A 14,132-nucleotide genomic window follows, 5' to 3' on the forward strand; every position below is an offset into this window, starting at 1 on the left:
TATTATTTATTGGTAGGATAAGTTGTTTTCTTGCCCCACTTTTCTATTAGGTTGTGTTTTATTTTTATTTTTATAAACTTGTAGTGGTTTTGTTTTATGTGTTTGTTGGTGTGTGTATTGCAATTATGTTTTTCCACTTTGGCTTGCCAGTTTACTTTTGATTAACAAGTAGTTAATAAGGTTCAATTTATAAATCTTTCCTTTTTGCTAGTATTTTGTGTCCTGTTTAAGAAGTTTTTGCGTATCCCAACATCAAGAAGATATTTTCCTTTATTAACTTCTAGAAGGTTTAATGTTTTTTTCCTTTCCCATTTAGATTGACAGTCCATTTAGAATTGATTTTTGCTGGTGATGTGAGGTGAGGATCAAGATTTACTTGTTGGTTAACTTTTTAAAGATTCACCCACAGAGATTTTCTTTGTTTCCTGCTGCTGATGTAATGTTTTAGTTTTTAGCACAACTTAATAATTTTAAATAATGGCGAATAGATTTTTTTCTTTGATAATACTAGGATTTGTGCTAAAATTCATCTTAATGTTGTTTTAAGATTATAAAGTAATATACACAGAAAATGTAAAATTTTTAAAGCTGTAAAGATCATCATAAAAATAGCTATAACCTTATTACTCTGGAATAACTGCTATTTATGTTCCTTTGTCAGCATTTTAGTGTTTCCTTTTTTTGTTGCTTTCCTGTATAGATATTTGTGTGTTTGTGTAAAATTTCTTCATGTATATTTGTGTTATGAAATTGTAAAGGTGTATTTATCTTTATTTTGTCACTTAATCATAAACTGTGAATCTTATCCTGTCATTAATATTAGTCAAAATCTGCATAATGCCATATAGTTGATATTGTAACTTATTTTACTATTTATTATTGGATATTAGACATTTGTAATTTTTATTATAAATAATAGTGTGATATTTGTTATGTGGTCTTGTTGTCACGTGAAATTATTTCTTTAGTTAAATTTTCTTAAGGCTCTTGATACATATTGACCAAAATATAACTTACAAAAGACCTCCAATTTGGTTTCCTCTAATACTATATAAGATTCCCAACTTAATATCTTTATAATGATTTTTAAAGGGAAATGTGAAATCATTTTTTGATTCATATATGATTGTGAGGGGGTAAAAAAAACAAGTTAGCTTGATCTTGGGTGGAGGGTAGAGAAGAAAATTATTTTAGAAGAGACTACTTAGACAGGGGATGGATAGTCTTATTGAAAGGTAAGGAAATTACAAGGAGGATTTAATGTGAAGGAATTTTAGCTGTATTGAATTTTAGATATCAAGATGTCTGAGTGGAAAAGTTTTGTAACATTTGGTAAAGCTTTGTGTATACAAGCAATTACACATCTGCAGTTGTGTGGTAATGATTAATAACCATATGTATTTACTTAGTACGTGAAAGTTCTCAAGGTTTTGCTCATCTTATTTTTATTTTGAGGGCAGGGTCTTGCTAAGTTGCTGAGGTTGTACTCGAACTTGGATCCTCCTGCCTCAGTCTCCTTTGTCTAATCTCACTTGATTTTCTGAGATAAGGTGGATATTATTACTACCAACAATTAACAGATGAGGAAATGATTATAATAATGAACAGCATCAAGAATCTATTGTACAGTGTTGTGTACTGTAGTTTTGGTATTTTACTTATATAATCTTATTTAATGCTACAGAAATCCTTTGAGGATTTTCTGTAAGTTACATGTGAACAAGGTCAAAATGATTAGATTTTATTTGTTCATCCTCACACTGCAAATATTACTATTTGTAATTGGATTGTATTTCTTTTAACTCCCAGCCTATGTTTTTTACCATTCTACCTCTGAAAGCCAAGTTTACTCAGCTGGTAATTGGACGAGGTGGCATTGAACAACTCAAAGTCTTCTAATGCTTTACCTAAGTATTGTTAGTACTTGGCCACTTTATTCCAGAATAGCTAGAAATTCATTTCATAGTCTGGAAGCCATCCAAACTATAGATAATATATAGAAAGATATAACATGTTTGTGCAAAAAGCATTTTAACATAATCTGAATAACCTAGATTTATTAAGAAGCAGTTACAGTAGTGTAAATAACTCTTGAACTGAAAAGTATCAGATCTTGGTGCTAGTTTTAAAACTTTATAAATATGGATGAAAGAGACACCTCTGAAGTTTTAGTTTCCTTATTGGCAACATAAGTATAAGGAATAATTCATAGATCACAATAGTTAGGATTTTAGTCTTAGCATAAGGAAGACATGAGTTTAAAGTTTGGTTTTCACTCTTGATTAATGTGATTTTAGGCAATAATTCACTTTCTGTTGCTTAGTTTTATTTTTAAAGTGGGATAAAAATATTTTTCCATAGATTTACTATAAGATTAAATGCCATAGACTGTAACAGGCCATATGTCCAGACCATATGTCCCCTGCCTGCTACTAAAGTCCATTGTGTTCTTAGTGACAAGGACAGTACCTGATACATAACAAATATTAGCTAAATCTTAGTTTACTATGCTGAGAAAGAGAAATCACAAACTTAAAAACACCATATAAATGATAAAGTATTTTTAAAGTTAGAAAAGCCAGATCTAGAACAATTTTTTTAACTTCTACCTTTGAAAAAAATTTGGACTTAAAAAATGTTGCAGAAATAGTAGAGTTCACATAAACCCTTCACTCATCTTTCCCTAATGTCAAACCTTTTTAAACATAGTACAATTGTCAAAACCTGAAACTTAGACAAAAATACCAATAAACTCAGACCTCATTTGAATTGAAGTTGCTACTCTTTAAAGTCCTTTTTCTATTCCAAGATTTGATTCAGATCCCACATTTCATTTAGTAGTTGTATCTTCTTAGATTCCTCCAATCTGTAGCAGTTGCTTAGACTTTCCTTGTCTTTTGTGACCATGATATTTTTGAGGAACACTAGTCAATTATTTAGTAGACTGACTCTCAATTTGAGTTTGTCTGATGTCTCCTTTAGTTAGATTAAAGCTCTGCAGTTTTGACAATCTTGAAAAAGGAATGTTGTGTCTTTTTCAGGACATCATATCAGGTGGACATAATATGGCTATGTCTTCATACTGGTGATTTAACTTTTACCCTTTGTTAAGGTGGTATCTTCCAGGTTGTTCCTCTGTAAAGTTACTACTTTTTCCTTTACAATTGACAAATACTTTGCAGAAGATACTTTGAAACAGTATACTTATTAGTATAGATATTTATTTTATTGTATGGTTTATAATATAGTATTATCATATGTTCTTGCTCATATTGCTCTAAGCTTTGGCCATTACAAGTTCTTTCAGGCTAGGTTCTATGTCCTTTTTTTGAGGTAATGGGGATTATACCCAGGAGCACTTATACTGAGCTACATCCTAGCCCTTTTTATTTTGAAACAGTGTCTTGCTAAGTTGCATAGAGCCTTGCTAAGTTCCTAAGGTTGGCCTTGAACTTGGATCCTTCTGCCTCTGCCTCCTGAGTCACTGGGATTGTCGGCTTTTGTCACCACTCTCAGCTCTATGTCCTTTTGATGTGCTCTGATTGCTTTTCAAGCATGTTAGCTTCTGGCACCACAATTTTTCATGGTCATCATCCATTTTCCTCTGCCTTAGCCCTAGAATCAGCTATTTCCCAGAGTCCTTAGCCTTTTTTATTTGGATAATTTATTTTAGAAGATAAGTTCTTGTCGGGCTTGGTGGTGCATGCTTATAATCCCAGCAGCTCAGGAAGCTGAGACAGGAGAATCATGAGTTCAAAGCCAGCCTCAGCAACTTATTGAGGCCCTAAACAATTCATTGAGACCCTGTCTCTAAAATAAAATACAAAAAAGGGCCGAGAATGTGGCTCAGTAGTTAAGTGCCTCTGAGTTCAATCCCTGGTTAAACAACAACAACAACAAGAAACAAACAAAAAAAACCAACGGTCTTTATGGTGAATGTCATCCCTCCATGGTAACTTCAGCAAACAAAGTAGGAAGTATATTTATGTGTACTGACCCATATGAACACAGTATCCATACTAATTTCCTTATTTTGGTAGGACCCAGCCATCTGTATTAAAAGATATTGAATGGAGGAGAAGGGAATGCAAAATATGGTTATAATGTATCTAGATCAACAATTCTCAAACATTTTGGTCTTGGGATCCTTTCTCTTAAGGAATATTGAGAACTCCCAAGAGCTTTTGCTAATGTTGATTGTATATACCAGTGTTTACTGTATCAGAAACTAAAAATTCAGAAATTTTAAGTTTTACTTTTTAATTTGAAAGTAACAATAAGACCCATTACACATTCGCATATAACATTTTTAAATGAAAAATAATCCTGTTTTCTAAAATAATTTAGTGAGATTTTTAAAAAAAAATTTGTGAATCTCTTCATTGTCTAGTTTAATATAACTAAGTTTTCAAACCTATGGATGCATTTCTTTAAGGAGTCCTTAAGAATAAAAATAGTAGGTTATGAAAGTAGTTTGATCAGGAAACCTGACACTGAAATGGAGTCAGGATCTTCTTGATTCCTTATATTTAAGAACCATTGATGTAGATTTACTGAAACTCCTACAAAATAAAGGCACGTTTTATTGGAAGGATGAATCCAGAACTACCAGAAGGTAAATGAGAGAACTAAAATCATATGATGTCCTGAAAGTTGGAAGAATGGCATTTCCAAGTAGGGTGGTCAGTACCATTCCAGGTAAGATAACTTCATTTAATCATTTTATCCATCTATAGTTACTTAAACTATTAGATGCTGATAGAGCAATCAGAGTATAAATTTATAGTAACAAATATATATATAATAAGAAAGTATTCTGTAATTTGAATTGCAGATCTTTCAAATTTTTCAGATCAAAGGACTGTTGGTCAGCTTTCTCTCCTGACAAATGTCACTCCTTTGAAAAGTTTTCATGTAATTATGGGTCAGGCAGAGTGAAAGATATATTTCACTATGTCTTATCTGTCAGTGTACTGCTTTACCTCCTTGCTATTTTCTGCAGTTTTATAAGCTTGGAATTTGAAATCTTCCTGTTGACTGGTTACATCTAACTGTTCTTGTCAAAACTATCCTGGAAATACACACACACACACACACACACACACACACACACACGCGTGCTCATGCTCTCTCACATTCTCTCTCTGAAGTTTTTCCTTTTCTGTATTCCATAGATACCCCCCAAATATTGCTAACATTTGTTGTTTAGCTATTATGTATGTTTGTAGTATAGTCAGTTGTGTTATATCTTTTTACATTTAAATATTTATACTTGTGGTCACCTTGATTCAACTTAAGTGTTTCCTAGGCAATATTTTGAAATAGATTTCTTCTGGTGATATTTAAACACGTTCTTTTTATATGACTGTGTACTACTTTTACTCTCAGGATAACTGTTTTCCTAAATTTGGGAACAGTTATTTTGTCTCTATATGCCAAGTACAGATTATTCTTTCAAAATGTTTGCCAAAAAAAGGATAGTAGGTAGAAATATTTGAATCCACAAAAATCTGTGTGTGTGTGTGTGTGTGTGTGTGTGTGTGTGTGTGTGTGTCTATGTATGTATGTATGTATGTATGTATGTATATATATATTTACAGTACTGGGGACTGAACCAGGGCCTTGCACATGCTTGGCAGGTGCTCTGCTACTAAGCTAAATCCCAAGCCATTTTTAAAATTTTGAGATAGGATCTGACTAAGTTGCCGAGGCTGGACTCTAACTTGCAGTTCTCCTGCCTCAGCCTTCTGAGTAGCTAGGATTACAGGTGTGCACCACAGTGCCCAGCTCAGAAATTTATAGGACAAACTGCAGTATGCTTTTGGGAAGAGAAGAAATAGCTGATGGGGAGTCAGGGGCACTAGAGAGGCAATGAAGCTGCAGACCCTTGATGATGGGTGGGAATGGAAGCATCAATACACAGTATAGAGGAAAGCAGAATACCTTTCTTTTTCTCCGTGAGTGGGAGGATAAGAAAGACTACCAGAAATTGAAATTGAAACTTGATAGGACCATATAGCTCCAGAAATGAAGAGGAGAGATGGTGTAAGGATAGATACTTCTACCAGGTGACTTATGTCCCTTGCAAAAATCGATTGATCACATAGAATCTTGAATAATCTGAGCTGGGGAGCTTGCAGTTGATACTGTTGGCAACGAGGCAGTATTGCAGAATCATTACTAGAGAAATGACAAGTAAGCAACTTTATATTAATTTATTTGTGGAAGAATACATTGAGGAAATGATAATGCCCAAATCAGCAGATTGGTACTATTACTTGGAGTGAAATGGATGTCGCTGGATATGTAAATAAGGATGTTGGGAATGAAAAGAAGGAAGATCTTGGAGGAAAAAGTTGGGGAGAGTAGCAAGCAGTTTTGGAAGAAAAATAAAAAGGGAATTCATAATAATTAAGACTCTTTTTTTATCCATAGGTCTGTTGCAGTTATTTCAACTATCTTTGATTTTCCATTCCTTCCTTGTAATTCCTACCTTTATTCTGAGTACCATTCATTTAGTTAGAGCAGGACATTGCTATCTTGAATTGTTCATTGTTAAGACCTTTGAAGAGGAAACTACTGTTTAGCATGATCTCTTTGTTCTAAAATTATACTTTGCACATATATGGATCTCAGTAAATGTTTTTGTTTTTTGTTATTGTAGTCTGACTGAATTTAGCACAGAGCAGGCCCCTAATAGCTGTTGAGTGAATAAATTAATGAAAGATATTATGAGAAATGCCAGTGAAAAATACATGTATGTAAGAAAATTAAATATAAAAGAAAGACTTTTTATTTTGGGACCTAAAATGAAATAAGTCTTGGAAAAGAAAGACATTCTGGATTCTGGACTTGAATTAGATTTGGAGCTTGAGAATCAAGAAGAGATTTTTTTTCAATATAGGAAGACTTCTTTATGTTCAAAATTGGGACCTAAATTTTAGATATGAAGAGGGAGATACATTTTAGAAGTCTCAAGGAATCATGACACTATAGGACTTCTGTGGTGGAGACAACTTGAATCAGGAATGAGCAGAGACTAGAGTTTTAGGAGGTGAATTTTCTGGGTTTAATTAAGTCTAAATGAAAAAGGACTCTTTTTTTTTTTTTTTTTTGGAAATGGTGATGCTATTTTAGTGTGCGAGTGCATTGAAATTCAGATCTAATAGTCATGAATGTGCTGATGAGATTGAGTGAAATAGTTAAACTCAAATGTCAGAAGAAAGGAGGGTTTTTTGTTTGTTTGTTTGTTTTTAATTGACTTTTTCTAGACTTGATTTTCTTCGTGTTTAGTGGATTTTAAAAATGAAGCAAACCAAGTGATGTAAGCCAATCCCCAAATACCGAAGGCCAAATGTTCTCTCTGATATTTTGGATGCTAACATGTAATAAGGGAGGAGCAGCGTCTCAATCCCAGTGGCTTGGGAGGCTGAGGCAGGAGGATCTGAGTTCAAAACCAGCCTCAGCAAAAGCAAAGCGCTAAGCAACACAATGCGACCCTGTCTGTAAATAAAATGCAAAATGGCGCTGGGATGTGGCTCAGTGGTTGAGAGCCCCTGAATTCAATCCTTGATCCCTCTTCCCCCACCCCCAAAAAAGTTCATTGGATTAAGACAAAGGGGAATGAATGGATGGGGGGGGGTGGGAATAGGAAAGACAGTAGAATGAATCCAACATAACTTTTTAATGTTCATATATGAATACATAATCAGTGTAACTCCACATCATGTACAACCACCAGAATGGGTTTTTCATTAGAATAAATTATACACCATGTATGTATAATATGTCCAAATACACATGTGAATCTAAAAAGAAGAAAAATTATAAAGAATATGGTAATATGTAACATACATTACTGATGTTTTAAGGAATTCAGAACTGAAATAAAAAGGGAAAAAAGCTGAAATACTCATTTTGGGGAACTATTACCAACATTTCCATTAAAATTAAGGGCAAGGTAATTGTTTAATACTTCATATTTATTTACATGGATTTGAAAGTTGTGGCCAAAATAATCAGAGATGAAACTAAATAAGTATAGATATTAGAAAGTAGGTCTAAATATTTTTTTTTCTAAATGACAAAGTTTTCTAAGTTGAAAACTGAGGTAAAACTTTGTATCTCACGATTGGATTGCTGTAATATGAATATTTACAAAAATAAATATGTTCTCTAGGTGTTGCTGCTATCCAGGCCCCCCCCCCCAAAAAAAAATCAATTTTTGGTAACAGCTTTTTTTTAAATGCAGCAAACCAATGTTTTCTAACATTACTCGCCTACTGACACCTACTTTTTATTAATTACACTTTTTTTTTTTTTTTTTTTTGGTGAAAAGTAACATGGAGAACACATTTTTCTTTTAAAGAGAGTTCTTAAGGAAAGGGTAGATAAGAATGAATTATTTCTTCATCATGCTTAAGAAGTTTTCTTGTTTTTATAGGTTGCTATTGTAGTCTTCCTTGGTAAAAGAAGTCTTAAGTTTTTTTCCAGACTTTTGCAAATCATTCTTTGTAGTTGTCTTATTATCATATACCTCTGTAAGTTTTTGGATTTGCCAACATCTTTTCTAAGTGCCTTAGGCTAGACTACTTTTATTGTATGATTATAAGTTAAAGACAGATCATTCCATTTATGAGTGATAAGCCTAATGGAACATTTTAGATAAGTCTAAAAATGTAATTTATAGTGCTTACCGATCAACTGATACTTCTAGGTTTAGGTATTTTTATTGTTAAAAATATGCCTCATATTTGAAAATTAATATGTTTACATGTATAATATGATAGTAACTAAATGGTTATGTATTAGCTTTAAATATACATGTACTAACTTTTTTTTTTTTATTTGTACCCAAGGCTCTTTGCTTTGAGAATAGCTTATTTATAAGTCTGTATTATACTCTACTTGACATCCTTCCATTTTTGTACTTGGGATTGAACCCAGGGGTATTTGACCATTGAGCTACATTCCCATTTCTATTAATTTTTGTTTTGAGACGGGTTCTAACTAAATTGCTTAAGGATTTGCTAAGTTGCTGAGGCTGGCTTCAAATTTGAGATCCTCCTGTCTCAGCCTTCAGAGTGACTTAGATTACAAATATGTTTCACTGTGCTTGACTGTACTTAATACTTTTACTGAGTTCCTCTGTTTCTTCTTACTGCATGTTACATTTCATGGTTTCTTTGCAATTTATAAGCCTACAGAAATGTTTGGATTACTTTTTTTTTTTTTTTGGAAGGCCCTTTTCTTTTTTCTTTTCTTTCTTTCTTTTTTTTTTGGTGTGTGTGTGGTGCTAGGGATTAGAACCCAGGGCCTTGTGTATGCAAGACAAGCACTCTACCACCTGAGCTATATCCCCAGCTTATGGATGCCCTGCAAAATAGGACAGAGCAATTCCATAGCTGCTTAAAGTCTCTTATCTCTCTTTGTCTCATACTTAGCCCAAGAGTGTAGTTGTATTTTATTAAACATCACTTCAGAGGTGGTATGATGTCCTACCCAAAGCCTTGTTGGTGGTGATATGACCTTCTGTTTTATGTTCTAATTGATAAGTCCTAAGAGCAGTCATTTTACTGTTCTATAGCTTGATAAAATTATTAATTAGGTAAATAGTAATTTACATCATAGTTTTCTTATGCCAAGCTTCTTGATTTGTGATTCTTATATTGTCCACATTTCAGGAATTTATGGCAGTTTCTACTTTCTTATTTTGTCAATCTGAAATCCATGGCTTATCTTTAAACATTTTATTCATGAGCCTTTTCTACATAGCTGTCTGTCTTCCAGCTTATACTATGAATCTATAAGATGCTGATAATCTTTTGCACATTTTTAGTGTTCGTTAAAAATGTGGTCATTAGCACATTCTGCTTCTCAGATGATTCTTGAGGATTTTTGCTATATTTCATAGCCTGTTAAAAATTTCTTTTAAAGTCCTTGTGTTTTCACTTCAAGGATAGATTGAAAAAGTAGCAGTGAAGAGGGGTATAAGGGAGCACTGTTAGTTCTAATGAGAATTGACCGTACCATTAGTGACCTTAGACCTTTGGTTTCTTTTAGGACAAGCATCACTGTGAGAACTGAGATCTAAAAATGGAATAATGTCTCTACTTATATATAGTAAGCATCAGATCTTGGGCAGAGTAGTGGCCTTAATCCATACACAATCTCATGATTACCTATTTGGTGATGGTTTATTGTAAAGCTTAGGAAAATACTGACTACTATCTTGGCAAAGACATTGAACATAAAATAATAAAGTTTTCATTGTTAGTCTATCTTTTCTTTTAATGTATTATATTTTATAAGTTTGTGTTGTATTCTTGATATTTTATAAAAGCAACCCCATCAAGATATCTAAATGTCCTTTATGTCCCCCCCAGTATTGTATTGATTTTTGGAACTTAACCTCTTTTGGTGCTTGTAATCTCACATCAGTTCTTAAATGTGGCAGTGAAATTGATGTTTTGATGTCCTGACTTCTACTGTATTCCACTTTGATTATCTTTTCTCAGGACATCTTTAATCCTTATTCCAGGTAGATTTTTAAAAAAACCACGTGTGTGTGTGTGTGTGTGTGTGTGTGTGTACACTCACACACACACACACACACACACACATCTTAGTTTCACCTTCAGCTTAAGTACTGTTGATTTTTATTTCTCAACTGCCTATTAATAAATTCTATCAATACTGTTTAGTTGGCACACACCACATAGTCGCTGTGTGAGCACCTACATGTAGGTTCAGCAAAGGATTTAACATACAATGACTTTTTTTTTTTACAATGGACTTTTTATGTATTTCTAAAATCAGCTTTTTTTTTTGAACAGATAAGTGTAAAGCAGGAAATTACTTTTACTGATGTATCTGAACAACTGATGAGAGACAAAAAACAAATCAGAGAGCCAGTAGACTTACAGAAAAAGAAGAAGCGGAAACAGCGGTCTCCTGCAAAAGTAAGAGAATGTATTAAGGTGGTGGTTGCTAATCTTTTAATCTCAAACTATTGGTATAGCTTATAGACAGGAACCTGGTTGGACCTTAAGGCAGATATAAAAATCTTGTGTGATTTAGTAAAGTTGGCATGTTGCACCAGTTTCAACAAGAGGGAGGAGGGAGGGATGCCTGCCCAGAGATGGTGGGCCATGACTTTCAAGTTTTTCTACCTTTTCATCATGTCCCTCTTTTTTCCTGAAAATGAGCTTTTCTTTTCTCACATCTCTTTTATTCTCCTAAAACTAGGGAATGATATGTAGCACCTTGCTTCTCATTTATACTGGTTTTACATACACATACATACACATATATAATGTACACACACGTGTATACATAATAATTTATTAATACGTGTGTGTGTGTGTCTGTGTGTGTACACATATGTCTGGTATTGGGCATTGAACCCATTGGTGCTTTTGCTTCTGAGCTACATACCCAGCCCTTTTATTTTTTATTTTGCAACAGGGCCTCACTAAGTTGCGTAGGCTGGATTCAGACTTGAGATTCTTCTTCATCAGCCTCCTGAGTAGCTGGAATTACAAGTGTGCACCACCATGCCCAGCATCCCCAGCCCTTTTTATTTTTATTTTTATTATGAGAAGAGGGTCTTACTTAGTTGTGGAGGCTGGCCTTGAACTTGAGAGCCTCTTGCTTCAGCTTCATGGGTTATTGGGATTACAAATGTGAGCCACTGTACCCAGGTAGTTTAACTTACTTTAATATTAAGTAAAGTAAAATTAAATACCAGTTATTCATCAGGAAAAGCTTGTTGAATACCTTTAATAGAATGTAAGCTCCATGAGGGCAGGGATTTCATTTTACTCTATTATACCCCAGAAGCTTATTATAGGAGACATAATGGGCTCTTAGTGAATATTTTGTTGTTGAATGATGAGTAAATTACAAAAATGACCAGTAAATACTATTGGAAGTTACCTCTTCTTTTTTTTTAATTAATTAATTTATTTTTCTTAATTTTTATGTGGTGCTAAGGATTGAACTCAGAGCCTCACACATGCTAGGCAGGTGCTCTGCCACTGATCTATAGCCCCAGCCCTGGAAGTTACCTCTTGTTTTTGTTTGTTTGTTTTTCTCTCTTGCACAGTGGTAGTTGGCTATATATAGCCTTTTTGATATTCTTAGGAAATCTTTGAAGTTGGTATATTTGTATCTGTATGGTCAATTTTTCATCCTTTTTTCTTCCCTCTCTTTGTATATGTGATTTGAAGTCATAATCATCACTATTCTTTAAATATCTTGTATACCTTTTAAACTGTAATGTATTGAGACTGACTTGTACTGGAGTAGCTCACACTGGCTTGCAAGTGCTGATTGCTAAAATTTCAGGAATTTTGTGAGCCAGTTGCTGAAACCATTGGTAGCTTATAATTAGTCATGGTGAGAGTATTTATCCCATGGAAATCAGCAGACACTTTCCAACCCTCTCATTCCCTAGCTGGTTGTTAAACATTTGTCAGTTTGGGTGATATAGAGGTATGACTATTATAGAAATTTTTGAAAAATATAGAGACTAAAATTACTTCATTAGTTTCATTTCTTAGAGATAACCACTTGGATTTTCTGCCATATTCCCTTTCTATTTTTTTTTCAATTTTTTGGGATATAAATAGATACTGATTTAATTTCCTGATTTTTAACCCTTAAGGTGTGTGTAAGCTGTTTTTACATTTAAAGTTATTAATGGCTAAAAAACATTTTTATTAGCTAATGTATTATTTTTGATAGGTCATGTATTTAATGATTATTGTGTTGAACATTGCTGTGTTCTTGGAAAGTTGTATTCTTTTCGTCTCCATTTAAAACTATTCTGTACTAAAAAAAATTCATGTATTTATAATTGTATATGATTGAATCAAAAAGTGTGAACTTTGACATGAAGATTATAATGTTACTCATTCCAGAACTGTACCTATTACATTCCTACCCAAGTGGACCTACAATGTATTCCTCTACACTCTTATCAGCCTCAAGTATAAGACTTTGATTTTTTTTATGGCTTACAATGGGTATATCATTGAAGTTTAAATTTGAATTTGTTTAATTGTGGTTATGCTAATTTTTTCCCTCCTTTTTATTGGCATTTTATGTTTCACGTTTTCTTAAGTCTTCTCTCCCATCTTCTTTTTCTTGGGGTCTTAAAGTTTTTCTTAGTGATTCTTATGATTTTGTGTGTGTGTGCACGTGTATGTGGTATTAGGTAATGAACCCAGGACCTGGCACATACTAAGCAAGTGCTCTATTCCTGAGTTATATCCCCAGTCTTTTTTATTTTGAAACATAGTCTTGCTAAGTTGCTAAGACTTGCCTCAAACTTGAAATCCTCCTGCCTCAACCTCCTGAGTTGGTGGGATTATAGGTGTGTGCCATGTCTATATGATCTATATTTTTTTGTTCTGTACGTTAATGAGTAAATCAAGTGACTCATGTAGAATAATTCCAGGGTTTGAGAAAAAAATATTTTCTAAAATGGTGATAGTGATTGATTGTGTTACTTTGGGTTCACTGCTAATCAATGGGAAATCTATTTAAAGATTCTAAACCAACATGATATATGTAAGTTCTGTGTTTTCCTGGCTATTTTAGTACCAGGTTTTTCTGGTGCTATTATGGAGCGTAATATCTTTCTGAAATTCCCACTAAAATTCAAATTATTATCTTCTAATGTTATTGGGGATCCTTTTATTGTGATATGTTCCAGGTGTTTCTAAATATAGATCAAATATTTAACTTTTTAGCCATTTTGCTTGTCTAATTTCAGATTAACTCATTATTATTTTATAATATTTCTAATGGTATTAAGTATTAACACTTATGTTGTAGTCAGATGAATGACTTGGCCTATTCTAACAGATATAAGAAAACATTTTTAGGACAATCTTTTTTTGGAAATCCTTAAAAGGGTGAAGTGACCAGAAATAATATATAGCAGATGGGTATATGAATAATTATTTTTGAGTTATTATATAGAGAATAGGTGTAGAATTTTAACACTGATCAACAGTCTCCAGATAATTTTTTTTTTTTTTTTTTTTTTTTTGTATCTGGAGTCTCAGAACTTTCAGGTATAATGAGTTAATTGTTTTAATTTTTGCGAGAGTGTGATAAAAAGT

General features: G+C 33.2%; 1 protein-coding gene across 8 annotated transcripts in view; it reads left to right on the top strand.

The window, feature by feature from the left end:
• The window catches only part of Znf148 (zinc finger protein 148), a 145,040-nt gene that overhangs the window by 75,244 nt on the left and 55,664 nt on the right, over positions 1-14,132 (top strand). For 7 of the 8 annotated variants that reach the window (XM_076867538.1, XM_076867539.1, XM_076867542.1 and 4 more), the window contains one exon: positions 10,836-10,961. In XM_076867538.1, the coding sequence (XP_076723653.1) occupies positions 10,836-10,961 (126 nt within the window). Of the gene's footprint in view, positions 1-317; positions 359-10,835; positions 10,962-14,132 lie in introns of those variants that run through there. The other variant, XM_076867544.1, reaches the window with a different exon arrangement.

This window comes from Callospermophilus lateralis, chromosome 10 (assembly GCF_048772815.1).
Source record: "Callospermophilus lateralis isolate mCalLat2 chromosome 10, mCalLat2.hap1, whole genome shotgun sequence".
Classification (NCBI taxonomy): Eukaryota; Metazoa; Chordata; class Mammalia; order Rodentia; family Sciuridae; genus Callospermophilus; species Callospermophilus lateralis.